The sequence below is a fragment of the Gekko japonicus genome, unplaced genomic scaffold, assembly GCF_001447785.1.
Source record: "Gekko japonicus isolate JY-2015 unplaced genomic scaffold, Gekko_japonicus_V1.1 scaffold127, whole genome shotgun sequence".
Taxonomy (NCBI): domain Eukaryota; kingdom Metazoa; phylum Chordata; class Lepidosauria; order Squamata; family Gekkonidae; genus Gekko; species Gekko japonicus.
The window spans coordinates 689,128-716,634 of record NW_015170891.1 but is presented as its reverse complement, the minus strand read 5'-3'; the positions used below and the strand labels follow the sequence as shown (position 1 = coordinate 716,634).

The 27,507-nt window shown below is 44.1% G+C and overlaps 1 protein-coding gene across 1 annotated transcript in view; it reads right to left on the bottom strand.

Moving 5' to 3' along the window:
- The window catches only part of DENND1A (DENN/MADD domain containing 1A), a 341,344-nt gene that overhangs the window by 181,163 nt on the left and 132,674 nt on the right, over nt 1-27,507 (bottom strand). Inside the window, 1 exon segment of the mRNA XM_015418453.1 lies at nt 21,070-21,189. Within this exon segment, the coding sequence (XP_015273939.1) occupies nt 21,070-21,189 (120 nt within the window).

Sequence of the window (27,507 nt, the reverse complement as noted above, 5' to 3'; positions counted from 1 at the left end):
GCTTTCAAGGACCACTGGCCTTGTACTTCCTACTGCTACTCAGTGTTGCTGACAAAACACTATCATGTCCCTCATGAACATCATGGCAGTATTTGAGTCTAGGAAGTCAGTGTTCAAGCATGAGCAGAGAGTTCCTGAGGCAGGTGATGATGAGATACACGTCACACTTCCAAGTTTTACCCTACCTCTTAGAGGCCCAGAAAAGCCCCCTAGGCATTATATACTTATGTTCTAGTTAACAGTTTAAAATCAATGTTGGGAATGCCCTGGGACAGCAGATCCAAGAGTACAGTAGCATATTCCACAGTTTGAGTAGAGGTAGCTTTTATGGATAATTCAGTTTTGATGTTCATATTTCACTTAACGTGCTCACAGTGACTGTTCTGTCCCAAATCAAGCACCTTATATGATTGCACCAATTTGTTTGCAATTTAAAGCAAGCTGTATTTTAAGTACCTTTTGCCTCTGCAATTTGCAGCATTCAGCTATATTTCACTGTATCTGCTATTTTATGCATGCATAGTTGGTGGCATTCCTAGGTGGCAGTGTGAGAATATGGAAAGTATTTACACTCCCATTTAATACACTTTACTACTACTACTACTACTACTACTACTACTACTACTACTACTACTACGTTGTGCTTTGGAAATCAGGCAGGTTATTCTAGAAACACAAGCCATGTAGCTTTTTCCCTCCCCCATTCCAACAGGCTTCAGAAAATGAAGAAAAACACTACTCTTACCATCTTTTCATGTCCAGATGACTGGGTAAATAGAGGAGGGGGAGGAGGACAGCTTTTGGAAAGCAGAGCAAGGGAACGAATGCATGCACAACATATTACTATTCATTATAGAATAGCTGTGAGCATTCAATAAAAACCTAACTCTAAGTGTTTGAGGAAACTGCTTTTAACTTGTGATAAAATGCAACTCAAAAGGAAAAGTAGTTGCCCATCATAGGTTGCTTTCCATACAGGATAACTATATAGACGAAAGGCCATACACTATCCCCTACAAGCGGGATTCCTTCAAGAAAAGCTGAGAGCAGACTCTCCTGGGGTTCTTCTGCCTGTTTTTTTGATGGCCAAATTCTGATTGTAAAATCTGTAATTTTGCTTTTAATTGGAGTTTTGTGGAGTATGCTACATTTTAGGGTCTTTTTGTGTTCAGATACTTCAAGAGTGTGTTTAAAATCCAACCCTAGAAGCAGAAAGAGGATTGCAACCTGTTGCTTAATCACTTTTCTTTTGCCCATTTGCTAACCTGATAAACATTAGCATCTCTCACTTGGCTGCACACCCCTCATTTGATCCGCAATGAGCGACCAAGACACCCAGGAGAGGGAGAGATCAGTGCATTCATGTGGATGCACACAAATGCTTAGCCTCATCTCAGAGGGTACATTTGCCCACTTCACAGAACAAGCCTCATTCCAGCACAGGGCCACATTTCTATATGCAGCATGTTAGTTGAGCATATTATGAGCAACACAGATACCTTGCCTAAGCCACCAAAGACTAAGAAATTTCTTCTTCAAGAAACCCAAAGGAAAATGAATATAACCTATTAATCTCTCTCTACTTTCAGCTTGAGTTAGGGGTTGCTAGGGGCAGAATTACACATTCCATGGAGTTTCATGATTATGTTGCCCAAGGTTTTATTTCTTAAGCAGATTGCAGCTAAAGAGGCTGCAATTTAAAGGGCTAGACCAGTGTGGTAGGAAACAGACCAATTCCCCTTGTGCCTCTTCCCCACTTAGTTGATACTCCCATTCTGCTTTTACTGCCACTGGGGAAAACACAAATTTGCAGCTTGAGGGTTGAGTGGCAAGAATTAATTCATCCATCTGCCCCTGCACAGGCCTCCCCCTTTAAACCACAGGATTTATTATCTATCTATCTATCTATCTATCTATCTATCTATCTATCTATCTATCTATCTATCTATCTAGCTATCTAGCTATCTAGCTATCTAGCTATCTAGCTATCTAGCTATCTAGCTATCTAGTACTGCTCATATGGCTATCACCTTAAGCAGAAATTAGAACCAAAGAAAATATTTTAAAAGATCTTACTCAGTATTATTTCTCTTATATTTGATTACTGCACCTATGAATTTTGCCACTGAGAGTGTAGTGTATTGAAACGGCTTACATGAATCCCCATGTTAAGCTCGAGCCAGAGGAAGGCTCCTCCGAGCTAACGTGCTATTGGTCGCTCCTCAACAGCGACCAATCAGAACTGCACCTAGTCCCTGCGAGGGAAGAACTCTCATTGGACTTTATCCACTCAACCTCATTGGTTGTTTATTGTACAGAGGCGTGGCTACGTTAGCCCGGGAATGTTTAAAAGGAGCCCAGCTCCCAATGTTAAGTTGTTCTGGTTATGACTTCTTTCAAGCGCTTGTTCGTACCTTCAATAAAGCTGTTCACTTTTGCTGAAATCACTCTCCGGATCTTTGTTAGTGGCGATCTAACAATTGGCGACGAGGATGGGATGTTAGAGCGGGTAGGCAGCCCTGCTTAACAATCCCCACGACGGACGAGGACGAACACAGCGCTGTGCCCACTCCAGTGGAGGCACCACCAGCACCGGTGAAGGAGCCTGCTAGGATGGCCAATAGCCAGAAGTCCGAGGCATTCGAACCCACAATGGAGGATTGGGATGTGTACCTTGCACAGTTTGCGTTTCACTTGGAGGCCAATGACATCGAGGCGGAGGCAAAAAAGCGAGCCAGCCTGCTGAGTTCCTGCGGGAAGAGCATGTTTGACATCGCCAGGTCGTTGGTAGCTCTGGCTGACATAAAGACAGTGTCATTCCAGGAGCTGACGAAGAAGCTGAAGGACCATTTCTCCCCACAGCCATCAGAGATCGCCTGCTGGCATGTTTTCTACAAACGGAGCCAGGCAGCGAGTGAGTCTATCGCAGAATTTGTGGCGGCCCTACGAAAAGCAGCGCGGCCGTGCAATTTTACAAACATTGAGGAGGCCCTCAGAGACCAGCTGGTGTGTGGCCTTCAAGATGAGAGGCTGCAGCAGCGTTTGTTTGCGCGCACAATCCTGACCTGGGCTGTGGCTTACAAGGAGGCTGTCGCGGCAGAGGCGGCCGAGAAATCAACTAAGGAGGTCCGACAGCGACCAGTGTCACCAGAGCAGCGCGTTCATCACCAGGGTCCTGACAGCAAAGGCGTTGATGCGGATGATGACGTAAACGCTGTAAAGGCGGGAGCGGACAAGCGGACCCCAGCGAAGCCTGTAGGGAGTAAAGCGTGTTCCGGATGTGGCGGGAAGCACCAACGCGACCAGTGCTGGGCCAAAGATGTCGAGTGCCGAGCATGTGGGCGGCGAGGCCATTTGGCCAGAGTCTGCAGGTCAGCACACAAGCCCTCATCACCCCTAACCAGGAGGAAACAGCGATCCCAAGCAACCAAGGCAAACTGCCAGATGACATCAACCCTAACAAGCGCATCGACCGTTTTGCGCACCAGCTGTCAGGGAAAGATTTCCGTCACCCCTCTCATCGATGGCGTCCCCTGCCACATGGAGGTTGATTCGGGATCATCTGTCACCGTAATGTCGCCCGGAACGTGGCAGCGGCTGTTCCCTACCCGGAGTAAGCAGCGGCTCAAACCTGCGGACACAAGGGTGTCCAATTTTCAAAGGAACAGAATTCCTTTGGCGGGAAGGGACACGGTAAATGTTGAGTTCAAGGGGAAACGTGTTACCTTGTCATTGCTGGTTGCTGAAGGGAACCGAGTCAACTTACTGGGGTTAGACTGGTTTGAGCCACTTGGCATTGGTATTTACGGGATCAACAGGCTGTTTGAAAATAAATGGAATATGTTGTACGATGAGTTCCCTGAGGTGTTTGGGGATGGATTGGGACGATACAACCGGGCCCCTATTTAATTTGAATTGGATCCGTCTGTAACGCTGATACGCTTAAAAGTATAGAAAGGTGCCTCTCGCATTGAAACCACGAATCGAAATGGAGCTAGATAAGCTCATAGAGCAAGGTATTTTGGAACCTGTGCCCTTTAGCAAATGGGAAACCCCCATAGTGACACCGGTTAAACCGGACGGGTCTGTGCGAATATGCGCAGATTATAAGTGCACCCTAAACAGAGCTTTGCAGCAACACTCGTACCCGGTTCCGATAATAAGCCACATTCTGGCTTCCCTGGGGGGAGGGAAGGTGTTCGCTAAGCTTGACTTAGCCCAAGCTTACCAGCAGCTGCCTGTCACACAGGAGGCAGCTGAAGCACAGACTATTGTAACGCACAGAGGAGCTTTCAAGGTGAACCGACTCCAATTCGGGGTCAATGTGGCCCCAGGGATTTTTCAGGAGTTGATGGAACGATTATTAAGAGGGGTACCTGGAACAGTGCCCTACTTTGATGATGTGTTAGTCGCAGGAAGGTCTGAAAAAGGAACTATTGGTCCAGGTAAAAGAAGTATTGGAACGTTTCCAGGGTGCTGGGCTGAAAGTAAAACGGTCTAAGTGTACACTGGGTGTTAACAGTGTGGAGTTTTTTGGTTTTCGCATCGATGACAAGGGAGTACACGCCACTGGCGCAACGGTGGCGGCTATTCAAAATGCCCCCAGGCCAGTTAGTAAAAAAGAGCTCCAGTGATTCTTAGGACTGCTCAATTTTTACCATGCGTTTTTACCATACAAGGCATCAGTGGCAGCACCCTTGCACACACTTTTGCACAAGGACATAAAATGGAAGTGGGGCCAAGCCGAGGAAAAGGCTTTTACAGGAGTGAAAGAGCTGTTAATGTCAAATGATGTGTTGACTCACTACGATGAGCAAAAGCCCCTGGTCTTAGCTGCAGACGCTTCACCTTTTGGCGTAGGTGCTGTTTTAAGCCATCTGATGCCTGATGGAAGTGAAGCGCCTATCGCTTTTTACTCAAGGTCTCTATCTGCGGCAGAACGGAACTATGCCCAGATAGATAAGGAAGGTCTGGCATTGGTAGTGGCTGTCAAAAACTTCCATGATTTTATTTTTGGTAGGAGATTTGTGTTGGTCACAGACCACAAGCCGCTACTGGGATTTTTTGCGCCCGATAAGCAAACGCCTAATATTTTGTCCCCAAGAATGCTTAGATGGGCAATTTTTTGGGCAAGCTTATGAGTTTGACCTTGAGCACTGGCTTGGAAAGGCCATTGGGCATGCGGATGCGCTCAGCCGCTGCCCCTTGCTCGACCACAGGACAGACCCAGCCCCAGCATGTGAAGTGCTAGCAATTGACGAGCTCCCTCTAGCACCAGTCTCCTCTAAAGAAATTGCGATGCTGACAGCTAAGGACAGCGTGTTATCCCGTGTCCTAAACTGGGTTTGGAGGGGGTGGCCGGTAGGGAGCCTGGAGCCTGAGTTCAAGCCTTACTGAGCCTGCCAAAAAGAGCTGTCAATTTCCAAAGGCTGTGTATTATGGGGAAACCGGGTGGTGGTTCCCGACAAGCTACGGGAGAGAGTGTTGGAATCCCTGCACGAGGGACACCCGGGGATGGTACACATGAAGGCGCTAGCAAGGGGATACGTATGGTAGCCTAGGCTAGATGCCGACATTGAGGAGTGGGTGCGGGTGTGCATGCCATGCAAACAGGCAAGACCCGAGCCTCCACAGGCTTCCCCTCAGAAGTGGGAATCTATGGGCAAGCCGTGGTCTAGGCTACATTTAGATTTTGCGGGGCCTGTGCAAGGACAAATGTTCTTAATTGTAGTAGATGCCTGGTCTAAATGGTTAGAAGTGGTGCATATGCACTCGACCATTTCTATTGCAGTCATTCATGCGCTACACCGGCTTTTCGCAACACACGGACTGCCGGACATATTAGTGAGCTATAACGGGCCCCAATTTACTTCCCAGGAGTTTGCCCAGTTCCTCTCAGACAATGGCATCCGCCATGTTACCTCTGCCCCATTCCATCCCCCGTCAAATGGGCAGGCAGAGAGAATGGTCCGAACGACCAAAAAGGCTCTGAGTAAAATGTATGAAGGTGATTGGAGTGTAAAACTAGGCTCTTTTCTTTTGCGGCAGCACACCACCCCCTGTAGTGCCACGGGCCAGTCGAGTTATTAATGGGTCAACATTTGACTACTCGTTTAAACCGGTTGCATCTGGATTTAAACGATGAACAGTCAGAGCACAAAGATACGCAAACGAAAGTGCGCATGTATGAGGCCGGGGACACGGTTTTCGCCCGGAACTATACTGGAGGACATTCATGGATTCCCGGGGTGGTGTGTGAAAGTATTGGCACCCGCATGTATGTGGTAGAGTTGGCCAACGGTAGGAAATGGCGGCGCCACATAGACCAGCTGAGAAGGAGATGGGCGAAGGACAGCGCTGACTCTCCGACAGCTGAGTCTCCAGAAACTGACGTCAGACCTCCAGACACGGAGGTGAGTACTACACTGCCCAGTACTGTCCCCGAAGCAGGGCAGACCCCTGGTTTTGAGGCTGCAAACCCTGCAGGGCTCTTTTTGTAGCAGGAACTCCTTTGCATATTAGGCCACACACCCCTAATGCAGCCAATCCTCCAAGAGCTTACAGAGCTTACAGAGCTTACAGAGCTCTTCTTACAGGAGCTACTGTAAGCTCTTGGAGGATTGGCTACATTAGGGGTGTGTCGCTTAATATGCAAATGAGTACCTGCTACAAAAAGAGGTATGCCTGACCCAGTCATGACGGAGCACAGGGGTGACCCACAGTTAAATGTACCCCCACTGATCCGCAGGTCTCAGCGTGTGCGGAGAGCGCCCACGTATCTGGGCGACTACGAATGTAATGAGATGTATGGTAATGGCTAATGTATATAGTGATGGTCAACAGTGAATGTGTTTAGAAATGTTGTGTTGTCTTAACTTAGGGGGGAGGAATTGTAGTGTATTGAAACGGCTTACATGAATCGCTGCATTGACTCCCCATGTTAAGCTCGAGCCAGAGGAAGGCTCCTCCGAGCTAACGTGCTATTGGTCGCTCCTCAACAGCGACCAATCAGAACTGCACCTAGTCCCTGCGAGGGAAGAACTCTCATTGGACTTTATCCACTCAACCTCATTGGTTGTTTATTGTACAGAGGCGTGGCTACGTTAGCCCGGGACTGTTTAAAAGGAGCCTAGCTCCCAATGTTAAGTTGTTCTGGTTATGACTTCTTTCAAGCGCTTGTTCATACCTTCAATAAAGCTGTTCACTTTTGCTGAAATCACTCTCTGGATCTTTGTTAGGGGCGATCTAACAGAGAGGGTGACACAATCATTGGTATCCGATAGTAGCCATGACACCTGGGCTCGTACATTTAGCAATTCCATATCTATAAGTAAAGGGGTGACTAAATTAGCCCTCAACTCATCGAATATAGGGCACTCCATAATCGTATGTTCAATAGTGTATGATATGAACATCTGCATGTTCTATTAGAGTATGATACTTTATTATATCTGCCCTCCAAAACTGCCGAGGAAAGAACGTTCAGTCTTGCCAAAGTAAAAGCTCTTCTTAGTTTTGGAACTGTCAATTGATAAAAATATTTCAGCAGTTGCATCGAGAGGGCAATTCCCAAATGAAGTGTCAAACATACCCTACACACCCTAAAAGACGTACTTGTAACATCCAATTTCCTTACAGATTTTTTAATTTGTCTTCTAATGTCTTTAGTTTCTATATTTTAAATCATATCGTTTGTTATTCCTAGGCATTTCATTTTCTTTTCCAATAGTTGATCCCATTGGCTGTAATGTGTATCTGCCTGGATAAGCCCAAGTAGAGTAGATCCTCCCTCAGATTTAAAAACCTTTAAAAAAAATGCTTTAATCCAAACCCTTGCTTCCATCGATAATTCTCCTAGTTCCGCTCTCAGTGCTATGCCCGAGACACATCTAGGAGTAGCCAATAAGCGTTGTAAAAAGTCATACTGGATGGAATCCATTTTTTCAGAAGCAGCCTGAATCCAAATTTCTACACCATACAGGAACTGATTTAGAACCTTAGCATTAAATCTCTTTAAAGCCGAGGGGACAAATTGGCCTCCTGATGAGTAGAAGTATTTTACAATTGTCTTCCCTACTCTCAAAGCTGTGTTCCTTGCTAGATTCAAGTGTGTTTTCCATGTAAGAGATGCTTCAAAGTGGATTCTCAGATATTTAAATTGATTGACCTGTTCCATAGGTTGGCCTGCTATGTCCCATTTGAAGATTTCCTCCTTTTTCCTTTTGATGAATACTATGACCTTGGATTTCACCACATTGATGGACAAGCCCTCATGATAACAGTAAAGCTCGAAAATTTTTATCAGCTTGTGGAGGCCCACTATTGATCTTGACATTATCACTGCATCATCAGCATATAGAAGGATTGGAATGTCATGCTTGGATAAATGTGGAAGATGACATGCTTACTTCAGGATAAAGGGTCTGAGATCATTTATATATAAACTAGGCACAAGGCCAGTTGCAGGAAGAGAGGCAACGAGCCCTAGAGGGAGGCCGCCAGAGGGGCACCGCCACTCACTGGCAGAGAGCGCGGCGGCTTCCTAGCGGCCAGGCTCGGGCCTCCCCCGCCGTGCGCTGGAGGCGGTGGGGAAAGCCAGCCGGCCTCATCCCTCCTCTGTTAGCACTGGCAGGGGGCTTCTGAGCGGCTTCTCCTGGGCAGCCGCCTGGGCGGAAGGGCAGGAGAACCCAGGGGGAGAGCCTGCAAGGGCTCCCCGGGCCCCAGCTGGCTCGATGGCCTCGGCGGCTGGGCCAGGATGAGGTGGGGGGGCTCTGGCTGGCCTCTCCTGCCAGGCCGCCTCGGTGGGAAGGCAGGAGAACTAATGGGGAGGGCCGCAAGAGGCTGCCTGTCCCCTTCTCGACTCGCTTGCCTCGGCATGCAGGCGAGGAGGGGGCGGGGGTCTCTGGGCAGCCGCTCCCACTGGGTCGCCTTGGAGGTCTTTCCCCATGCCGGGCGAGGGAAGCGTGGTGCAGACGCTTTCCCCCTCCCCAAGCACAGCCAGGGCCAGCTGAGGGACCCCCCCCCCCCCCCCCCCCGCCAATGGCACGCCAGTTGCCCCGAGCAGCAGCCAACGGGCAAATGGCTGAGGGAGCGCATTTTTCTCGCCACCCCATAGGACGGTGGCCACCCCAAAACACAATTATTATAAGGAGAGATTGAACTGGGGTGCAATTAAACATCCCTGCTTGACTCATTTGTCTAGAATGAAAGGCTCCGATAGTTGTCCTAACTCTCCGCATCTAACCCAGGCAGAGGGATGGTTATAGAGCTGTTGAATTAAGTAAAGGAGACATGGTTCAATGCAATATTTCTTCAGCTTTTCCCATAGCTGGAGTCTAGAGATTGTATCAAATGCTGATTTTAGGTTCATGAAGGCAGTTGCCAACATGCCTTCTCCAGAACTCATTTATCAACCAAGAACTCGAGGGTATGGCAATGCTCGATAGTACTTTCTCCTTTTCTAAAACCAGCCTGTTCCTTTCCCAAAATATTGTTTCCTTCAACCCAAGATTCCAGCTTTTCAAGAAGCATTGCTGCATAAAATTTTCCTATAGTGGATAGCAAGCTTACTGGACGATAATTCATCGGGTCTGTCGGGTCCCCCTTTTTATAAATTGGAACAATTATTGCACTGCACCAGATTTCTGGCATATTTCCCTTCTTGTTTATTTCAGTGAAAAAGGCAGCCAAAATCTGTGCCCACCAGTCTGGGTCAATTTTGAATAGTTCTGCTGGTATTAAATCGGGCCCAGCTGCTTTCCCTTTTTGTTTTGTTTTTTTGTTTTTGTTTAATTAAAGTCCTAATCTCACTTGCTGTAACCAGGGGCCATTCCTTCACACCCGATGGCAATATCGGCCTACCATCCTGGGTATTTCCATTTCCATTTGTGAAAGTAGAGGTGAAAAAAGCTTCCCAGACAGTGGCTGGAATATGACAGGGTACAGGGAGCCATGTGTTTAGTCCTTTTGCAATTAAGATCCAGACTTTTTTTTCCATTTTTTTGTTTTTATGGCCCAGTTCTTTTTTCAATTTCAAGATATTCAGTAAAATCTCTACTCTATTTGAGTTCAGGATTTATAATCTTGTTTTTTAAAAAACCAAAACTACTCTCAAAGAACAAGAAGAAACATTTATCTCTGCCTATAGCCAAAGATGCATCAAAGTCAGAGTCCTGAAGCTGGAAGGGAGCCTTATAGGTCATCTAGTCAACCCCCTTTATGAAACAGAAAGCTACAGCATTACTGCCAGACAGGGCTTTCGTTAAAAACTTCTAATGGACAGACCACCCACCAAAAAACCCACTCTTACCTTTAGGAAGTCTCTCCTAAATTTTGACCAAAATCTACCTGCCTGAAAGGAAAGCCCATTTGATTTAGTTTTGCCTTCTGGGGCAGCAGAGAACAAATCTTTGCCCTGTTTTATGTAACAGCCCTTCAGGTATATGCCATTTCTCTCCCCCCCAAAAAAAAACCTCTACCACTTATAATCCTTTAAAATGATTCAAAATGCTTCACCATCCAAGAATCCCTTAAAGAAAGCCAATATGATCATCAGAGTGCAGTGACAGTGGGAGAGAAAAGAGAATGTCAAGACTGGGAGACTGAGTTTGCAACAGGTGCATGAGCTAAACTGAGAGCTGATTCAGAGCTCAGCCACAAGCCTCCCCCCCATCCCTAGTGCCAGTAAAAAGCACTACCCATCACACACATATGACTGTGTGTGAACAAGACAGGAACCAAGCAAAGAGGATGTGAAAAATATTCATGATAACGATCAATTTGTACTACTGTGTCAAGAAAACATATCCATGCAGTCTTTTTCCCATTTGCTGTGAGGCTGCTGTCCTCTGCCGCTAACTATTAATAGTAGTGGATTAACAAGATTCTGCTGCATTTAAAACAACAACAGTTAACCTATGTGATTGTTCTTTAAAATAAACCACAACATACTACATGGTGTAAAAGCCACTCGTTAACATGGCAAAACCAGCAGTTATCCCCTGGCTTTGTTTCTTATGGAATGCATCTGATTGAACATTGGATTTTAATAATTTTGTTAGGAAAAAAGTACACATAAAACCCACAAAAGACACATTAACATGGGCTTAAGAATAGCAATCAATGACCACGCCCTAGTTCTTCTCTAAGATACTCACATTTTTGTGAACACTCACTCCTGAACACTCAAAATGTTCAACAGGCACTTGAATATACAATTGGACTCTAGCAAAATGCATCTATGTGCAAACACAAACAGGCACTAACCTACCTTTCTGCTCTTTAGAAGATAGACACCTACCCTGCATATTACTCTTCCTAATCTTCCCCACTATGACTTCCTGCCAGGGTTCATGGAAACGGCAGGATTTTTTACAACCTTTCAAATCAACTCAGAAAGCAGAGAACTACAATTCCCATCAATCACAGTAATCCAGCAAGTTCTGATCATGAACCAATTACCAGCCTATATGATGATGAATACCCCCACATTCAAATATTTTTGAAATAGTGCTCATTTTAACTTGCAAACAAATCAGCAAATAAAACAAGAGAAGTCACCAAAAGACAATTATTAAACCCACTGAAGCAAATCTTTCACAGCTTGCTCAAACAGAAGTGATGCAACTGCTATTGTGCTGGGGGTAACACTGGTGATGTCTGTGCCCGGACTCAGGTAGCATCTGATAAGATAGCACTTCTAGTTTTCTGCCATGAAATAAGTTTCACAAAGAGAGGGGTAACTTTCCTGCAACACCCCTCACAAAGGCTGAACAAGCTCTGGGAACAGCAATGCCCCCTTCAAATTTGTGAAAAGTAAAGTAGGGCAAACGGGAAAGAGAATAAGGTGGTTCTGTGGCTTTATAATGGGGGGGGGATCAGGTAGCATCAAGTCTTTTAAAGATATTTTTCCAACTTTGAAAACGTCTACCAGCAGTAGTGGCAAAATCTAACCAATGGCAGTTTCTCCAATTAAAATCCTGACTTTGTTTGGCCACAGCAGAGCAACCATTTTGTATAAACATTATTGAACTGCCATTTACTTATGAACGCAGCTGATTACATCTGACTTGGAAACCCTCCCCACCCCATTTTGTGGGCAAACTGAACACTGTTCAGTGGGCACTGAAGGTGATAGTGTTAGGAGACACCAGCAGTCTGTTGCTCTCTAAACTATTTAAAACATCTGTGATATAATTTAACACTGTCCTCTCTGTTTTAAAAGAGCTAGAAGAACCTTAACGGAATGAAGGGTTCATCCCTCATCTTACAGACAAGAGTTGCATTTTGCCCGCATACACACATACAGTGGGCCCCAAAGCTGTTTGTTCCCCTGTGCCTTGGTGCCCAGCCGGTTGGCAACCTTCAGCCAGGGAGCTGTCAATTCCAATCGTGTTTGGGCCGCAGAGTCCTATTAAAAGAGCCTTGCCGGTTAAGGGGCGTCTGCTGTTTCCAAAGCCTGGGAAAAAGGGGCTCTACTTTCCTTGCCTTTGAGCTGGCAACTTGCACTGGCTGGGAGTTTTCAAGGAGCCATGAATGAGCTGAACAAAGGAGTTCTGTGGCTGGTCTTTGGCTGGAATCCATGTCAACAGTTCCAAAGGTCACAGGTCACACTAACTAACATTTATTCCCAGCAGAACCTGTTCCAAGTACAAGCTGTATGTAGTACACATTTGGAATTTTTTCCTGTAATCCCTCAACATATTCCTGATCCTTCCACATGTTTCTGGTCTACCAAAAAGAATTCTACATTTTTCCCCAAGAAGGGAGTCCCCCCCCCAATCACAGCTCCTAGTCTGTCTCTAAATCAACAGAAGGCAAGAATTGAGAAAAGGGATCACAACATATCACACACCCAAAAGCCTCCAACAAACGTCCAAGGAACCGAGATCAGTTAGTTCACCATCTTCCACCTGTCAAAAGCTGCTGGAGACATGATCTTTTAAATTTTGTTCAATTGTAATAGGAGAGACTTTGCCACCCCATCGGGTTTTCCTTTATTAGAGCTGAATTTTACATGATTATATTTCACCCTATACCTCCTGAATTTCATGGCCTCTCGGTCCTATTTTCCCCATACCTTTACATGAAATGACTGCATAGTAAGGACACATTCATTGTTATCTGAAGAAGTGCGCTCTAGTCCACAAAAGCTTATTCTAGAACAAAATTCTGTCAGCCTTTAAGATGCCGAATATCCCAGTTTATTTATATATTTTTGTGCATCAGACTAACATAATTAACCTCTGGAATAACTTGCAAACCTGTGCATTCCATACATATTCCAATTTGTGTTCAGGAACAAGATTACATTTGTACATTGAAAAATAGCTCTCAAGTGCTGCCAGAGCTAGGGTTATTTCTACAAAGCCTCCTCCGCATCAGGCTTTGTAACAGCTTCAAGCTCAGGGCAAAGCACTGCGTCTGTTATGAACCTCTACCTTGGTCATCAGCAGCTCTAGAACTCCAAAGCTCAGACTCAGAACAATTTTGGAAGTGTCTCTGACCATATGCACAGAGAGTTTTCATTCTCACTAACAGCAGCCTGCCCTCACACACCTCTAACACAGAAGCAGAGATTCTGAATGAGAATTTTAAGCCTCAGTGCCACACATTTTTCAACATAACCATGCTCGCTCTTGGAGCCCAAATGTATTTAAGCCATCAGTCCTAATTTTATTAGAACAGGCAAGTAATTAATTTAACTAGACATGAAAAAGTACAAAGGCTTAATGGTCAAGCATCTACTTTGAATCAAAAAGTGGCAGGGAGAATATGATTTAAATCCCCACCCCAGCTATGAAGCTCTCACTAGGTAGGTTTAAGCAATCAGAGTCTCCCACCCACAGCCTAACCTACCTTACAGGAAAGTTGTCAGGAAGCATAAATAAGCTGAACATAGTTGATGGATTTTTTTTTTTTACTTTGGTGGTCTTTCTTTTACTTTGAATTAATAACATTTTGCTAACAGCACCTGCAGAAGTCATCTGGAAGCACAGGTAGGAGTCCCCATTTCACATTACCTCACTTCATCCCCAAATCACCTGGGCATTTTAGCACAGCTGCTTTAGCAATGGGAGGAAAATCTGTACACTGAAGACACCATGCAAAATTACAGCTTCATTAGCCAAGAAAATTGTTCTTTATAGCTTTATATGCACAGCTTGGACAAGGACTTGGGAACGGAAGACAGCAAAGGAGGCTGAATGAAGCAGAAAAGCTTGACTTTGTGGCATAACACCTGTAAAAACACTCACATACCCAATTAATGGCTTGGGTAATGCTCTACCATAGAGAGAGAAGAACATAAGTATGCAGCAATACAGAAGCTAAAAGTTTTTAAAATATGCAACTGTCACCAAGACAAATTCACAGCATGGAATAGGTGTGTTGTGTTTTTTTAAAGCGGTATGTATCACACCAAAAAGAAAATTTTGCTGCCCCTCAAAGACTTCCTCTGTTTGAGGATAAAAGAAACTGGTTTGTTTTCAACACAAAGTGATGCTGGTTCACAAACAGGCTGTATCTTAAATTTTTCCTCCCCCACCCCCAGCAGCCAAACCAAGCACTCACGCCCGTTGCAACATTTTTCTGGCTAGTTATTAGAAACAAATAAAGACTCAGTTGAAAATGCCAGGCTGAATAAATGGGCTGTGGAATAATTCAGAGCACACACAGAACTCCAAGAAGTTGACTTCAGAGGCACTCGCTTAGAAACAGCATGGATTAAAACCCATAAATTATCCCTTGAACTTTGAATTGGTTAACAAATATTCCTTTTGCATCGAGAACAGCAACGGATTTTAAATCAAACCTTGATGGCTCAGAGGGCATTTTCTGCAACTGGTGAATAAAACAGAGAAATGTCCTTTCCCCCCTCCAATTTAAAATTCAGCTTGCCTCATTTTTCCCCCTTTTAAAAGAATGTCTTTGATTTCCTTGCACAGATCAAGCAAATAAAAATCACAAGCCAGAACTGCCGCATATCTATATCTATACCTCTTTTCGGAAACTTTATTTCCTTTAATTTATATCATGAATTCTTGTGTCTCTGCAAAGTCTGCATTGACATTTGACTATAATTCTTATGCGCATCTGCCCTTTCAGCTTTGTGCCTCAAACATTACAGAGTGTACATTTCATAAACATGTCCCTTCAAGGAGGAATTATCAAAACAAGCGGACAGTACGTGAAATTCATTTCCAACATTTTTTTCCCGCCCTTTAACATAAGATTTTTCTACAATCCTTTACATGACTGAGCAGTGTTTAGCAGAAAATACTGGAAACATTTCAAATTCTTTCTTTAAGAAAAGCCTCAGCAAATTTAGTTTTGGTGAGGGGACAAGCTGTGGGTTGATTTGCACAGAAGGCAAGAAAGGCATTTAAGGAAGTCTCAAGTCAAGTACCCTGGCCTCCCGAGAGTTCTTCCTCCTCCAGGAAGTACAGTTAGTGAAGCTGCCATTTCAAACGAGGGAGGGAGGGATGGATGGATTAATATGGCCTAATACAGACAAGAACAAAACCTCCATTTTAGATACTAGTATTCACGCATTCTGGTAATAAAAACTTTCCCTCAAGCATGGAACAAATCCATAGCTTCCATCCACATTTGACAAATCTATCTAAACACCACCTGTGAGAGGGGCCAATTTTTGACAGCTGGGAGGGGGAAGATGACACCTGTAAGTACCTACTCTATACTTATGGTTGTACTCATATATCAAACCAAAACTGGTTCACACATTGAACAAATCTAAAATACCTGATGCACTTTACCAAGATGGAATGTTTTCTGAATTAAGAATTCTTTCATCTAACTACAACTGTTTGTGACACCTGACATTGACTGCCTCAGCAACTGCGCTTTGTTTCTTGCTGACACTCTAAAGCAGGATTACATTTTGGGTTAAGAGTCCCAGTTAATGGGCAAGAAACAAACCCCAATTTGCTGACATCATAAACACTTGCAGTTAGAGTGAAGACTTCTACACCAGAAAGTCTTCAGTCTTGGTTCTGCATAAAAGATGAGAGAGGGAAGAGAGAATGTAAGCCTAGAATTTCAAACTTGTTGAATTTATGTACAACTATGGCTTGTTCATGACATCAGAATGTGTTGGGTATTGCATGTTGAAAACACTCAGTGTGTGTGTATGGGGTTAAATGTCTGTTTTGTTGTCACAGGAAATCACCTGCCTTTGTGTTAGCCAATGTTAGCTTAGAGCTGCAAGCCCGTGAAAAGCAACCCTGTTCTGAGAGTTTGACTGGGAGCAAAGTGTTAGTGTCTTTGCATTTTATGGCCCCTCTTCCCCTCTTTGTTCGGTTTGGAGAAGAAGCATGTTAGAGAGTGGCCATTGCCCCTTCTAGTCTTGTACTTTGTAGAGAGAGGATGTAGCTGAGACAGCTGTGTTGTTATTTTCTCCCAGTTACCCTTCCCTATGGTAGAATTGTAGTAAATCTTTTATATTTTAAACACACAATGGACTCTGCGTCTGATTATTGAACTCTGGCATTGCTAAGCTGTTTTTAACTCTGCTGAACTTTATAAAAACTCCAACAGAATGCAGCCAGTCCTTACAGAGAAAATCGTTCCTAATATATCAGTACCTGAACAAAAAAGTAGTTATCCTGCAACGTTTCCTTGCAGACTGCAAGCTCTTGTGCACACCCACCCCTGTCCCCTTCCAGCACCATCTCATATACACACACAGCCCAGCCCAATTTCCAACATTCCTTCCTTTAAACCACAACCAATTTCCCACAAGCAGCTGTGCCACCCTCACTCTTCCCTTCCCCCGATTGTATTCGTCAATTTCCCACTACTTGCTGCGTGGCCGCATTTTGACCCGCAGCTTCACCCGAAATCCCCTGCATCTTTTCGATCCTCAAAAAAAAGGAGAAGACATGGGGGAAATCAGGGGAAACTGAGGGTCAAAATGCAGCCGCACAGCAAGTAGTGGGAAATTGACGTTTAAAATCAGGGGAAAGGGAAGAGCAAGGGCGGAGCAGCAGCTTGTGGGAAATCAGTCCACATCCTTTTGCTCTCTCCCACCTCTTACAATGAGGGAACTGACAGACCTATTGATGCAGCCATATTCTAAAGGCATAGGCCTCTGCAATTCTAGCTGAAGTTGTAAAGAGCCCTATGATTCTTGTAAGCAAATGGAGAGAGAATGTTCCCATACAAAAGTAATGGGGAAAAGGGTGTTATTATTGCTTTAACTAGGTGTGGAAGGGCACTGGACACTTGCCCCATTTATGAGCCTTCCATCTCACCTTAACAGGTCAAAAGCACAACTATGCAAGGGGGGGAGGCTTCATTTCCATCTCAAACATCTCTCTGACAGCAGCAGCTTGAGTCTGGAATTTATTCAAAAACCTGGTGTACTTTAGAAAACAGTTTCATTTCCTTTCTCCCCAAATCATCTTCTAGGCTAACACACAATAAATAACCAGGCCAATGACCCAGCCTAAGCTTCCCCACTCTTGCTTCTGCAGCAGGAGACTAGTAATCAACAGTTATAACCCCAATATTCATCCAGCTCCTGGGCAATTCCAAAATTCTGAACTCATTCAAGTCTTCCCATATACTTTATTATTATGAAGCCAGGGCAGAGACAAGGAGAGTGGTGCAGGCCAGTAGCCACACAGGCTTCCTTCTCTGCTATCAGATCCAGCCAAACTCTTCCTTCATACCTTCAAAGCCCTCCATGGTTTTCTCCTCCTTCATTACCTGTCCACTCACATATCCCAATATACCAATACCTGTAACCTTTGTACCTCCAGCTCCTTCCTTTCCCAAGGTCTCCTATTCCCCAAATGACCTTTTCCTCCCTTGCTGTCCCTTGTGCCTGGAACTGTTTCCCAGACCTGCTTAATACCCACCTGCCTCACTTCCTCCCTACATCTCCTCAAAACCTCCCTTTTCTATTAAACCTTTGATACAATCTCCCTTCCCTACTGAAACCTAAGCACGTAATGAGTCCAGATTCTTCTCCAGTTTATTCCTGTCTCTTTCTCCCTTTGCTATCTTCCTTGTCCAAAGTTTTAAGATTGTCACCTCTTTGGGGCAGAGACATGTCCTGTAGTGTGTAAAGCATCGTACAAGTTAGTTAATAATAACAATAGTAACAGTAGTATTAACAACAACAATGAAGCACAATGAAAAAACAACAATGGGATTCTCTTAGCTTGAGGGAAAACTACAAAGGACATGCCAGAGGTTCATAATAATGTGGAGACAGCGGAGAGAGGGAAACTATTTCTCTCCAAACACTAGACCTTGGGGTACTCCAATGAAACAGATCAACAGGAGCTTCAAGAGAGACATAAGCCAGTATTTCTTCATATTAACACATAAGCAATTTATGGAATTCATTGCTACAAAACAGACCCTACCTCAGATTACTTCAAATGAATATCAGGCAATTTCAGAGAGGTTAGGTCTTCACTGGGTATTTCCACATTATATCTGGAAATAGAAAGTCCTCATTCTGAGGCAGCCTTTTGTTGCTGGGACAAACAAAGGGGGACATCTAGTTTCTATCATGCTTAACCATGAACTTCCAGAGACATTTCACTGATTGCTACTGAACTACATGGTCCTTTAGGCTGATCTAGCAAAGCAACTGATGTGAGGAGGAAATTTCGCAGCCTGGCTAAAGGGGCTGGAAGGGAGCAAACTGGGGTCAAGGCCTCAGAAACACGAATAGAGAGGAATGTGACTTCCCAAGCACTTCTTAATACTGTAACCATTCATATTGTGCTCAATATTCACAACATTTTTTACAACAGCAGCAAACACTCCAAAAGCCAACCGGAATTCATAAAAATATTAATAAAAATACTAACTCATGTATGCATCAACTTAAAACTAGATTCATTTTTGATATCTGTAATAAAAAATAAAACACAAAGATTCTCCACTGAAATGCTGTACCAGAAGATCATGAGCATCCACATTTTTTACAACAAAAACTCATTTAAGGCCAAACATTTAACCATTCTGTTTTGCCAAGAAGTGTTCAGAACTGATTTTAAAATCCAGAGAGAAAATGCCTGTTCCTTTAAATTATCATACTTGGGCAGAAGTTACATGGTGCAGGTTTTTAAAAACTAATCATTCTTCACACCATTCAGTGTTTCAATAAGACCGATGAAAGAGGATTGCCTTGGACATGCAACACGGTCTTATACTCCTCTCTGCCCTCTGCTGTTAAAAAAGGAGAGCACATATCCTTCCCAAAGTAATAATAGTCAGCAATCCATGCCAAAGCTTAAGGAAACTACAAAAGAAACTTCAGTATTTGTTAGCAGTGCACTGAGTGGAAAATGTGTAGTGGTGCAAGAAAGAAACTGTCAGAATATTTGGGCTTTTAGCCACAGTCGTATGTGTTCAAAACAACCTAATTTGATGCATTTCCATGATCAGCCAAGAGAAACCATCCACCAATTCCTTTTGAACAGCAAATATATAAACAGGAGCCCACAGAGGCATATTTTCAAGTGATTCCAGTTTCTTGGAATGCCCTTGCCTTCCAGAATCCTATCCATTCAGACCACAATGAATTCTGGGAACAGTCACACTTTAAAATACCATTTTGCTCTGCTGCCAAAGAACCATCTTCCAGACTAGTAAGCACCTTCCGAGCTAATCAGAGACCAGCTCCACCATGCAGAATGCTTGCCTTTGGCAGCACTGATGCTGGTCACACAAGCTGAGTACAACCAGAGAGCTGACCGGAGGCTTCCTCCATCAACTCTCTATTTAGAACACAATGGAAACTTGATGGACCAATGAAGAGTTGGGGCACAGTTAACTTCCATCCCCCCAGAGCCCTTACTTGCACTATTCTCACAATCTCCTCTAAAAGCATACCACCAAAGTTGCCCTTTTGGGTCAAAAGCTTGGTCTCGAGTCTGGTAAGATGGACTCTAGCAACGGTCCCGCCTAGCTTGTTTACTATCGCTAGCGTTATCATAAAGAAAGGCAGCTGTTGATAACAGCTAAGAAATTCGTACAGATTCTAGTTCCTTCTGAGTTGGTGTAAGGTCTGACTTTGGCCTGAGGGATTGGTTAGGAGCAGAGAAGTCATTCCAGGACCTGTTTTCATTTAATAAACAAGGTGACCATGCCTCTGATCATCTGTGAAGTATTTCTTTTTGCTCACCACTGAGACAAGTTGTACATACATCCACCCTCTCAATATGAATGTTACCAAAGTAGGGCATGCTCCAGACTTGCCCAGTGCGAGCCAGTGGAGTGTCTACCCCACGCTACTATGAAACTTTCTGGGCATTCTTGGGCCAATCACCCTTTCTCTCAGCCTAACCTACTTCACAGGCTTGTTGTGAGGATGCACAGATGAAGAGAGAACAAACATGCGACTTTGAAGTCCTCAGAGCAAGGGGGGATATCAATATGAAATATTAATTAGACCACCACAGAAAGGACTTATTCATTTCTTCAACACAAAGCACAACACTCCAAAATACCCTCACACGACTTATTTGAATATGAAGCTCCTTGTAGCAAAGAAAGAGGAAAGGAGCTTCCATAAATGAAGGAAAGGAAATGGCAAACACTCTGGAAAGAAAGCAGCCCCTCCCAATTAACCCCTGTGGAAGTGTTTGCCTTTGTTCACAGAAACACGGCCTTGTGACATGCTTCAGAATGGCACCATTTGTACAGACTCTCAAGGGAATGGCTCCCTGGTTTCAACCCAAAAATGCAGCTATGCAGACTTCTACCAGTTTGCAGCAGTGGAACAGAAACTTCTGTGGCGTAGCCCACTCACTCCAGTTTATCACACTGCAAGAGTGATGATTCTCAGAAACATTGAGCCAAATGTTTAAAATGCAGATAACAGGGAGAGAAGAGCCCCAGAGTGCAAGAAAGTTTTTGGCACCAAAAAAAAATATATATCCAGAAGTGCAGTGACTTCCCGAGGAACAGATAGGAAAGCGATTCTCTCAACAGCTGGAAAGTGTTAATTAAAAGCAACAGAAACAGAATGTCAACATTGCTTCCCAGAGTGAGGCAGTAGCAGGAGGGGGCCGCATTATGACTTACCTTAAGATACAGAAGCAGGTCTTGGCCCCCGAAGATAATCGGCAGAACCCAAATCTCTGCTTGCTGTCAATGTCTGTGAGCACAAAAGTGAAGTTCTGGCCAACTTGGCTAACAGTGAGGCTGGAAGTGGGGAGAACAAAGGAATCTATTAATGGGCTGTTCGCTTCAACCATGCCAAGTATCTCAGCAAACTAAGTCATTGAACCAGCAGCACTTCCTCTCGCTAGAAACTGAAGCTTGGACAGAAGACAATTTACGCCTCTTTATGAAGATCCAATTTAGCCATAGGCTAAATCACAAGCAGCCCATCTAAATACCACCGCATAGCCAAATACTTTCTTGTTCAGGGACCTGTTTTAGGGTAAACTTCACAAATTTAGTACTGAGCCATGGCCACTACCCCTGTATTTGACATATGCACCACCTCCCACCATGGATCTCTTTCCATTATTATATTTGTACTGTTCATGAATGCTTTTATAAACCATTTGTGTGTCTAATCATAAACAGAGGAAGAACATTGCTACAGAAAAGGACAGAGGTGTCTAGGAGACAGTTAAGTGTCTGTTCTACACATATGATTCTTGAAGGTATCAAGATCAGTGTTCCCTCTAAGCTGAGTTTGTGTAAGCTAGCTCACTGTTTTTTAGCCTCTGGCTCATGCATTTTTGTCTTAGCTCAGGAAGGAGGACTCCAGAGCAAACTGATCTATGAAGTAGCCAAATTGCTTGCTCACAACTTTAATGCCAGTAGCTCAGAAAGGAGAACTTTTGCTCACAAGACTCCACAGCTTAGAGGGAGCATTGATCAAGATGCACCTGAGCATGAGGAGAGACTTTCCCCTTGGCCCATATGCACAGAGACTGTTTGAGAAGGTTTTTCATGAAAGACTCAAATTGCAGTGTGCCCTCTGTACTTGGAAACTAAACACTGAGTAATGGCATGGGCACAAAGATATCTTGTGGGTATCTTAACAGAACAGGAAACACTATACTGCAGAAACCCTCGACTTGTTTTTGTGCTTCAGGGACTCCAAAGGAGTGTTGCTGCTCCCAGGCAAAGCCTGTACCCAGGCATAGTCAGCACCAAATTCCCTTTTTTAAAATAGATTAATTTAATAAGAGCCCAGCCTGCAAAGACAGCTTAACTAGTGGAGCAGACAAGGCAGGAACCTGGGTCTGGTCACCATGAAAGCAGGAGAAAACCTGGCAGAAAGAAAAGGCACAACTTAAACCAGAGTCACCCAATGTGTTTTCCTTTTAAAGGAGAGCAACATAGAAAGAACAGAAAATCTCATACCTGCCCTGACCTGGATAGCCCAAGCAAGCCCGATCTCCTCAGCTCTCGGAAGCTAAGCAGGGTCGACTCAGGCAAGTACTTGGATGAGAGATCTCCTTGAAATACCAGAGGTGGGAGGCGGGGGCAGGCTTTATTCAGCCACCTCTCTGAATATCCTACAGACCCCTGTAGGAGTCAGTCACCAGAGGTCGCCATGACTTCCAGGTACACATGCACATGCATATATTTTAAAAAATACAAACCCCCCCCCAAATCCCATATCTGAGACCACAGACTGTTATACATGTAGCCTAGGTGTTTGTTATAATTTATCACCACCTTGTAGTTTAAGTACTGAGTAGACCTGTGAAGCCCAGAGGGTTAGAATCCTCCTCTCCCCAGTTTTTCCAACAGCAAAACTGGAATTTTGGAGAAGTTCAAGCCAAAAAAAAAAAAAGAGTTCAATAAAATGTTCTCTAATGAGTAAAATGTTTTCAAGGCAAAAACTGACTCACTTAATATGTATAGACTAATCTACAGCATTTGATAATGATTACACCTGTGTATATTGTAGATATATATACACAAGATATTTTCAAGGATATGGTTATTGTGTAAATGTGACTAATTTTCTCCATAATTAATAATTTTGTTATGTTTAGGATGATAGCATAGTACAGAAGAGTTCAGCACATTCAATGTCACAAAGTTTAACTCAATATCGAAATACACTGGTAGTCTCATTGTGACTGTATAGCACTGTTTCTATCCAAAAAGTACTTTACTTTGTTTATTTTCACTTTTGTCTCATTTTCAACTTTTATTTTTCCTACCTCTCAGATGGAACACAAACAGGCTAAGGTAGTGTAGGGTGCACCAGTGGGCAGTTCTGTCTGTAGAACTGAGTATATTTGCAATTTTGCTAGTAGAAAACTATAACTTAAATTCCATAAATATGCCAAACAATCAATTGTATATGCTAATTATAAATTACACATTTTACATTGTTGAAGTAGTACATTAAGTTTTGATTTGATAAGAGTATTGCATATATTACAGTTTCCCCCCCCCCCCAGATTTCCATTTTTTCCAATGGGGGGGAAATGGGAAAATGTGTTTGCAGAAGTCTTGAACAAATGGAGGGAAAATTTACATCACTAGTTGTGAGATGTAGCAGGGTTGGCCATGTCACTGAGTTTTTGGCTGATCCTGCCTTCACTTTGCAGCCTGTTACACACTACAAAAAGCCACTCATGAAGGTCAATGGCACGACACACTGGAGGGGGAACGAGGAATTGGCAGAAATCACCCCTACACACACCCTTGCACAAGAACTTCCTTTGTAATGACCCCTTCCACAAATTCTATTCCATTCTTAGTTGTATGGATGCAAGCCTAAGTTGAACATCTAGCAGAGATGTTAAAAACAAAAAGCAATGAAAAATAAACTCTTTGTTTTTGTGTCCAGGCGGGGGGAGGGGGCTTTAGTTCCCAAAGAAATAACATCAGAACTTCAGCTCCTTTATTTTTAAAAACCAAAATATTCAGGTAAAGGGAACTTTGCAGCAAAATAATACTTGGCTTTCACATTTATTTAATACATAATACTTCCATTTAAAAAATGTTCAGCCCCGTTCCCCAAGCTTACTAGAGGCCACACTAAATTACAATGCACTCCAGTGACATTAATTTGAAGGGGGGAGAAATTAAATATGAATATTAAAACCCTCTCTTATACACACAAAAAGCTGCCTCTCTTTGAATCACAGCTGAATACAAAATGCTCCAAAGTATACCTGCAAGGCCTCTACAGCAGCTAAACAGGTCTTCTCTTGTCATTACAACGATTCTGAATTCCGCCCCCACCCCAAGAGCAATCATTGTCACAAGGTTCAGATCTGGGGTTTTTTGAAAGTCATGATCATGTTGCACTCTACTCCAAGGTGCTCATTTGCCTCTTCTACAAGAGCGCAAACAATGCAACAATATTGTTTAACAATGCTGACCCCCTCCTACCTCACAAAGATCTCACCTATATATGAATCAACTCTCCAAATATCAAAATATAGTTCAGGCTAGGAAGCGAAGTAGAGCAGGAGGAAGAAAGGCAGCAGAAGCTAAAAGCAGGGTACAAAGCCTTCTTCCCTAACACTATAATTAGTAAAGGATATTACTGCTAGCAGCTTGATACCTCTCTCATAAATAACAGCTTGCTTTGTACCATGTGTGAAACCTATTACTTAAAGCAGGAATTTCCAGAGTGGGGTGCAGGAGAAATGCAGAACGTGAATTTTAATTTCTTTATGCATTGCCAGGTTTTTGTGTACACCACACCACATACAAAACACACAGTCAAACTGCAGACCTGAGCAACCCCCGGGGGATCCTGGGCTTGCGCCTACACAACTTTGCAGGTTTGACTTGGAGACAAAGCAGCACAGAAGAGGTGGTTGGGTCATTATCCCAAAGATGCATCAGAAAATAATAATAAAAATAATAATAGGACTTTGCATCTATAAAGCATTTTCCATATGTTATCCCAGTAATTCTCACAACAGCCCTGTAAGGCAGTCCAGCATTTTCCCATATAGCAGATGGCAAACAGTGTGTGTGCCTTGCCAAAGCTCATTCTGCTCACAAGTACTTAAGATCTGGATGTGCCATGGGGCCCAAGCCATAAGTCAGGAACCAAAGGGCTCATATCAACCCCCCCCCCAACCTGTTTGTTTCTTCTTTCTTTGTTTTCTCCATATTGTAATTTGCTTTGGGTACCCCCCGGGGAGAAAAGTGAGATATAAATAAATAAATTTGCCTAAGACGACAGACTGAGTCAATGGTCAAGGCAATATTTAAATGAAGTGGCCTCCTAGACCACAGGACTGCATTTCCTCCACTGGGCACTATTTATTTCTCCTTTAAACAGCTTACCCTTTTGCCCATTAAGAGCTGCCCATGATGGGTTGATATGTTCAATTTACTTTTTGAAGGTTTGCAATGGAATGACCAAGTGCAGCCAAGTTGGTATCTGAACTATCATGTAGCCTAAACATTACAGGGTGGGACTGGGAAATGTGTAGTCCAGTCCCTCATCACCTATGAACTCAAAGGAACCTGTTGCACAAGTTGCTCTCTCTGCATTAATTGCCCATCTGTAAAACTGTTCAAGTAACAACCTACAACCATAGGGACAAGGATGGTGAAGTTGAGTTGCCTAGGTAGCTTGCTCTGTGGGTTCCTTTCTGAAGTAAGCCTGCTCCCTGTTAGTGGCACAATGAGATCTGGTTTATTCACAGGGAAGCTGGTTGACATACTGACAGATTTACCTCACAGCGCAAGACTGAATACCCTCCTTCAGTTCCCATAAAGGAAAAACCTACTGTGAAATCAGGATTCACCTTAAGTAAATAAGACACGAACAACCAGTGAAATTTGCTTACCGAAAGTTCTCTTGAGAAAATCAATAATGAAACCTACTACTCCATGAACCATCAAGTTAAACCAGATCATGGGAACAGGAGAAAAACAGAATTCAGAAGTAAGGCAATTGTCTGAGAATCACATAAGGCCACTGTATCTTACTCCATATTAAAGGCCAAGGAAACAAGCAATGCTTGCAGAATCACAGACTTTGGCCTAAGAAGCTCCAGAAGATATCTCCAGCGCCTGTTCTAGTTTACTCATGAGCCTCAGATACAAGGTTACTATGGTGATTGGATGCTTTATTTTACAAGACAGCAGTTAGAGGATGTGAGACAAGCACAATGCCGGTTCACAATTAGAGCCATAGCAATGGTAAAGTATATCTTTTTCTGACAACGGGGAGGGGCTGGACTACTAAATTACAGAAGGGCTGTGTGACAGAGAAGACCTGGCTTCCAATTGTAGTTTTAATGCTGTGACATAATCTACCATTATCTGAGAGTCTCCCAAGTAACAAGAATATGGCATTGTTGCTCTTTCCTCAATAGAAGAGAATTAATGAACAATGGGAGCAGCAGTAGCCAGTCAGAAGGCTCTTCAGGGAGGTGCTGGTAACCAGTGTTCCCTCTAAGCTGAGTCAGTGTGAGCTAGCTCACAGTTTTTTAGCCTCCGGCTCACACGTTTTCGTCTCAGCTCAGGAAGGATGGCTCCAGAGCAGACTAATTTATGCAGGAGCTGTTATGTATTGAAGTGTATATATAACTGCTATGTGAACTGTGCCATTGAGATGCCATGTTAAGCTTCGCCCTGGGCTAGGATCCTAATGTAACCAATAGGAGCCCTAGCCCAGAATATGTTTGCCAATCACCGTGCAGAGCGGGATCGCTTGTGATTGGTCCTTACTGCTTCAACCTCATAGGTTGCTTTATTGTACAGTGGGTGTGGCTACATTAGCCGGGAGTGTTTAAATATCGACAAGCCAGTGTAAATACTTTGATGGGTTCTGGCTGGCGATTGTTGTACCGTAACGGAGGAGAAGTAACTGAGCTGAAGAATAAACCGCATTCTTGCTGAAATCACTCTCCGACTATTTGTTAAGCGCAGGACTTAACAATTGGCGACGAAGGTGGGATCCTAGTGCGGGTAGGCAGCCCCGCTAGAACGAACCCCATGTCGGACAACGAGGAGATCGCCGAGGCCGGCCAGCCGCAGGCTCCACCCGCTCTGGTGGCTCCGCCTGTGCGCATAACGATGGCCGCGAGCAGCCAGAAGTTCGAATGCTTCGACCCGACCACTGAAGACTGGGACTCTTACCTTACGAGGTTTGAGTTCCATCTGGAGGCGAATGACATCACGACGGAGGAGAAGAAGAGGGCGACCCTACTCAGCTCGTGTGGAAAGAGCGTTTTTGACATCGCCCGGTCACTGGTGGCACCAGATGACATCAATACCGTATCCTTTAAAAATGTGACAGACAAGCTGAAATCACACTTCTCTCCACAGCCGTCGGAAATCACCTGCAGGCACGCTTTTTACAAGCGGGGTCAGAATGCGAACGAGTCCATAGCTGAGTACGTTGCAGCTCTTCGCACGGCCTTGCAACTTCGCGAATGTGGAGGAGGCCCTCCGAGATCGCCTCGTCTGTGGTCTGAGAGACGAGCGACTGCAGCAACGCCTGTTCGCAAGAACTACGTTAACGTGGGCCACCGCCTATGCCGAGGCTGTCGCCGCGGAAGCTGC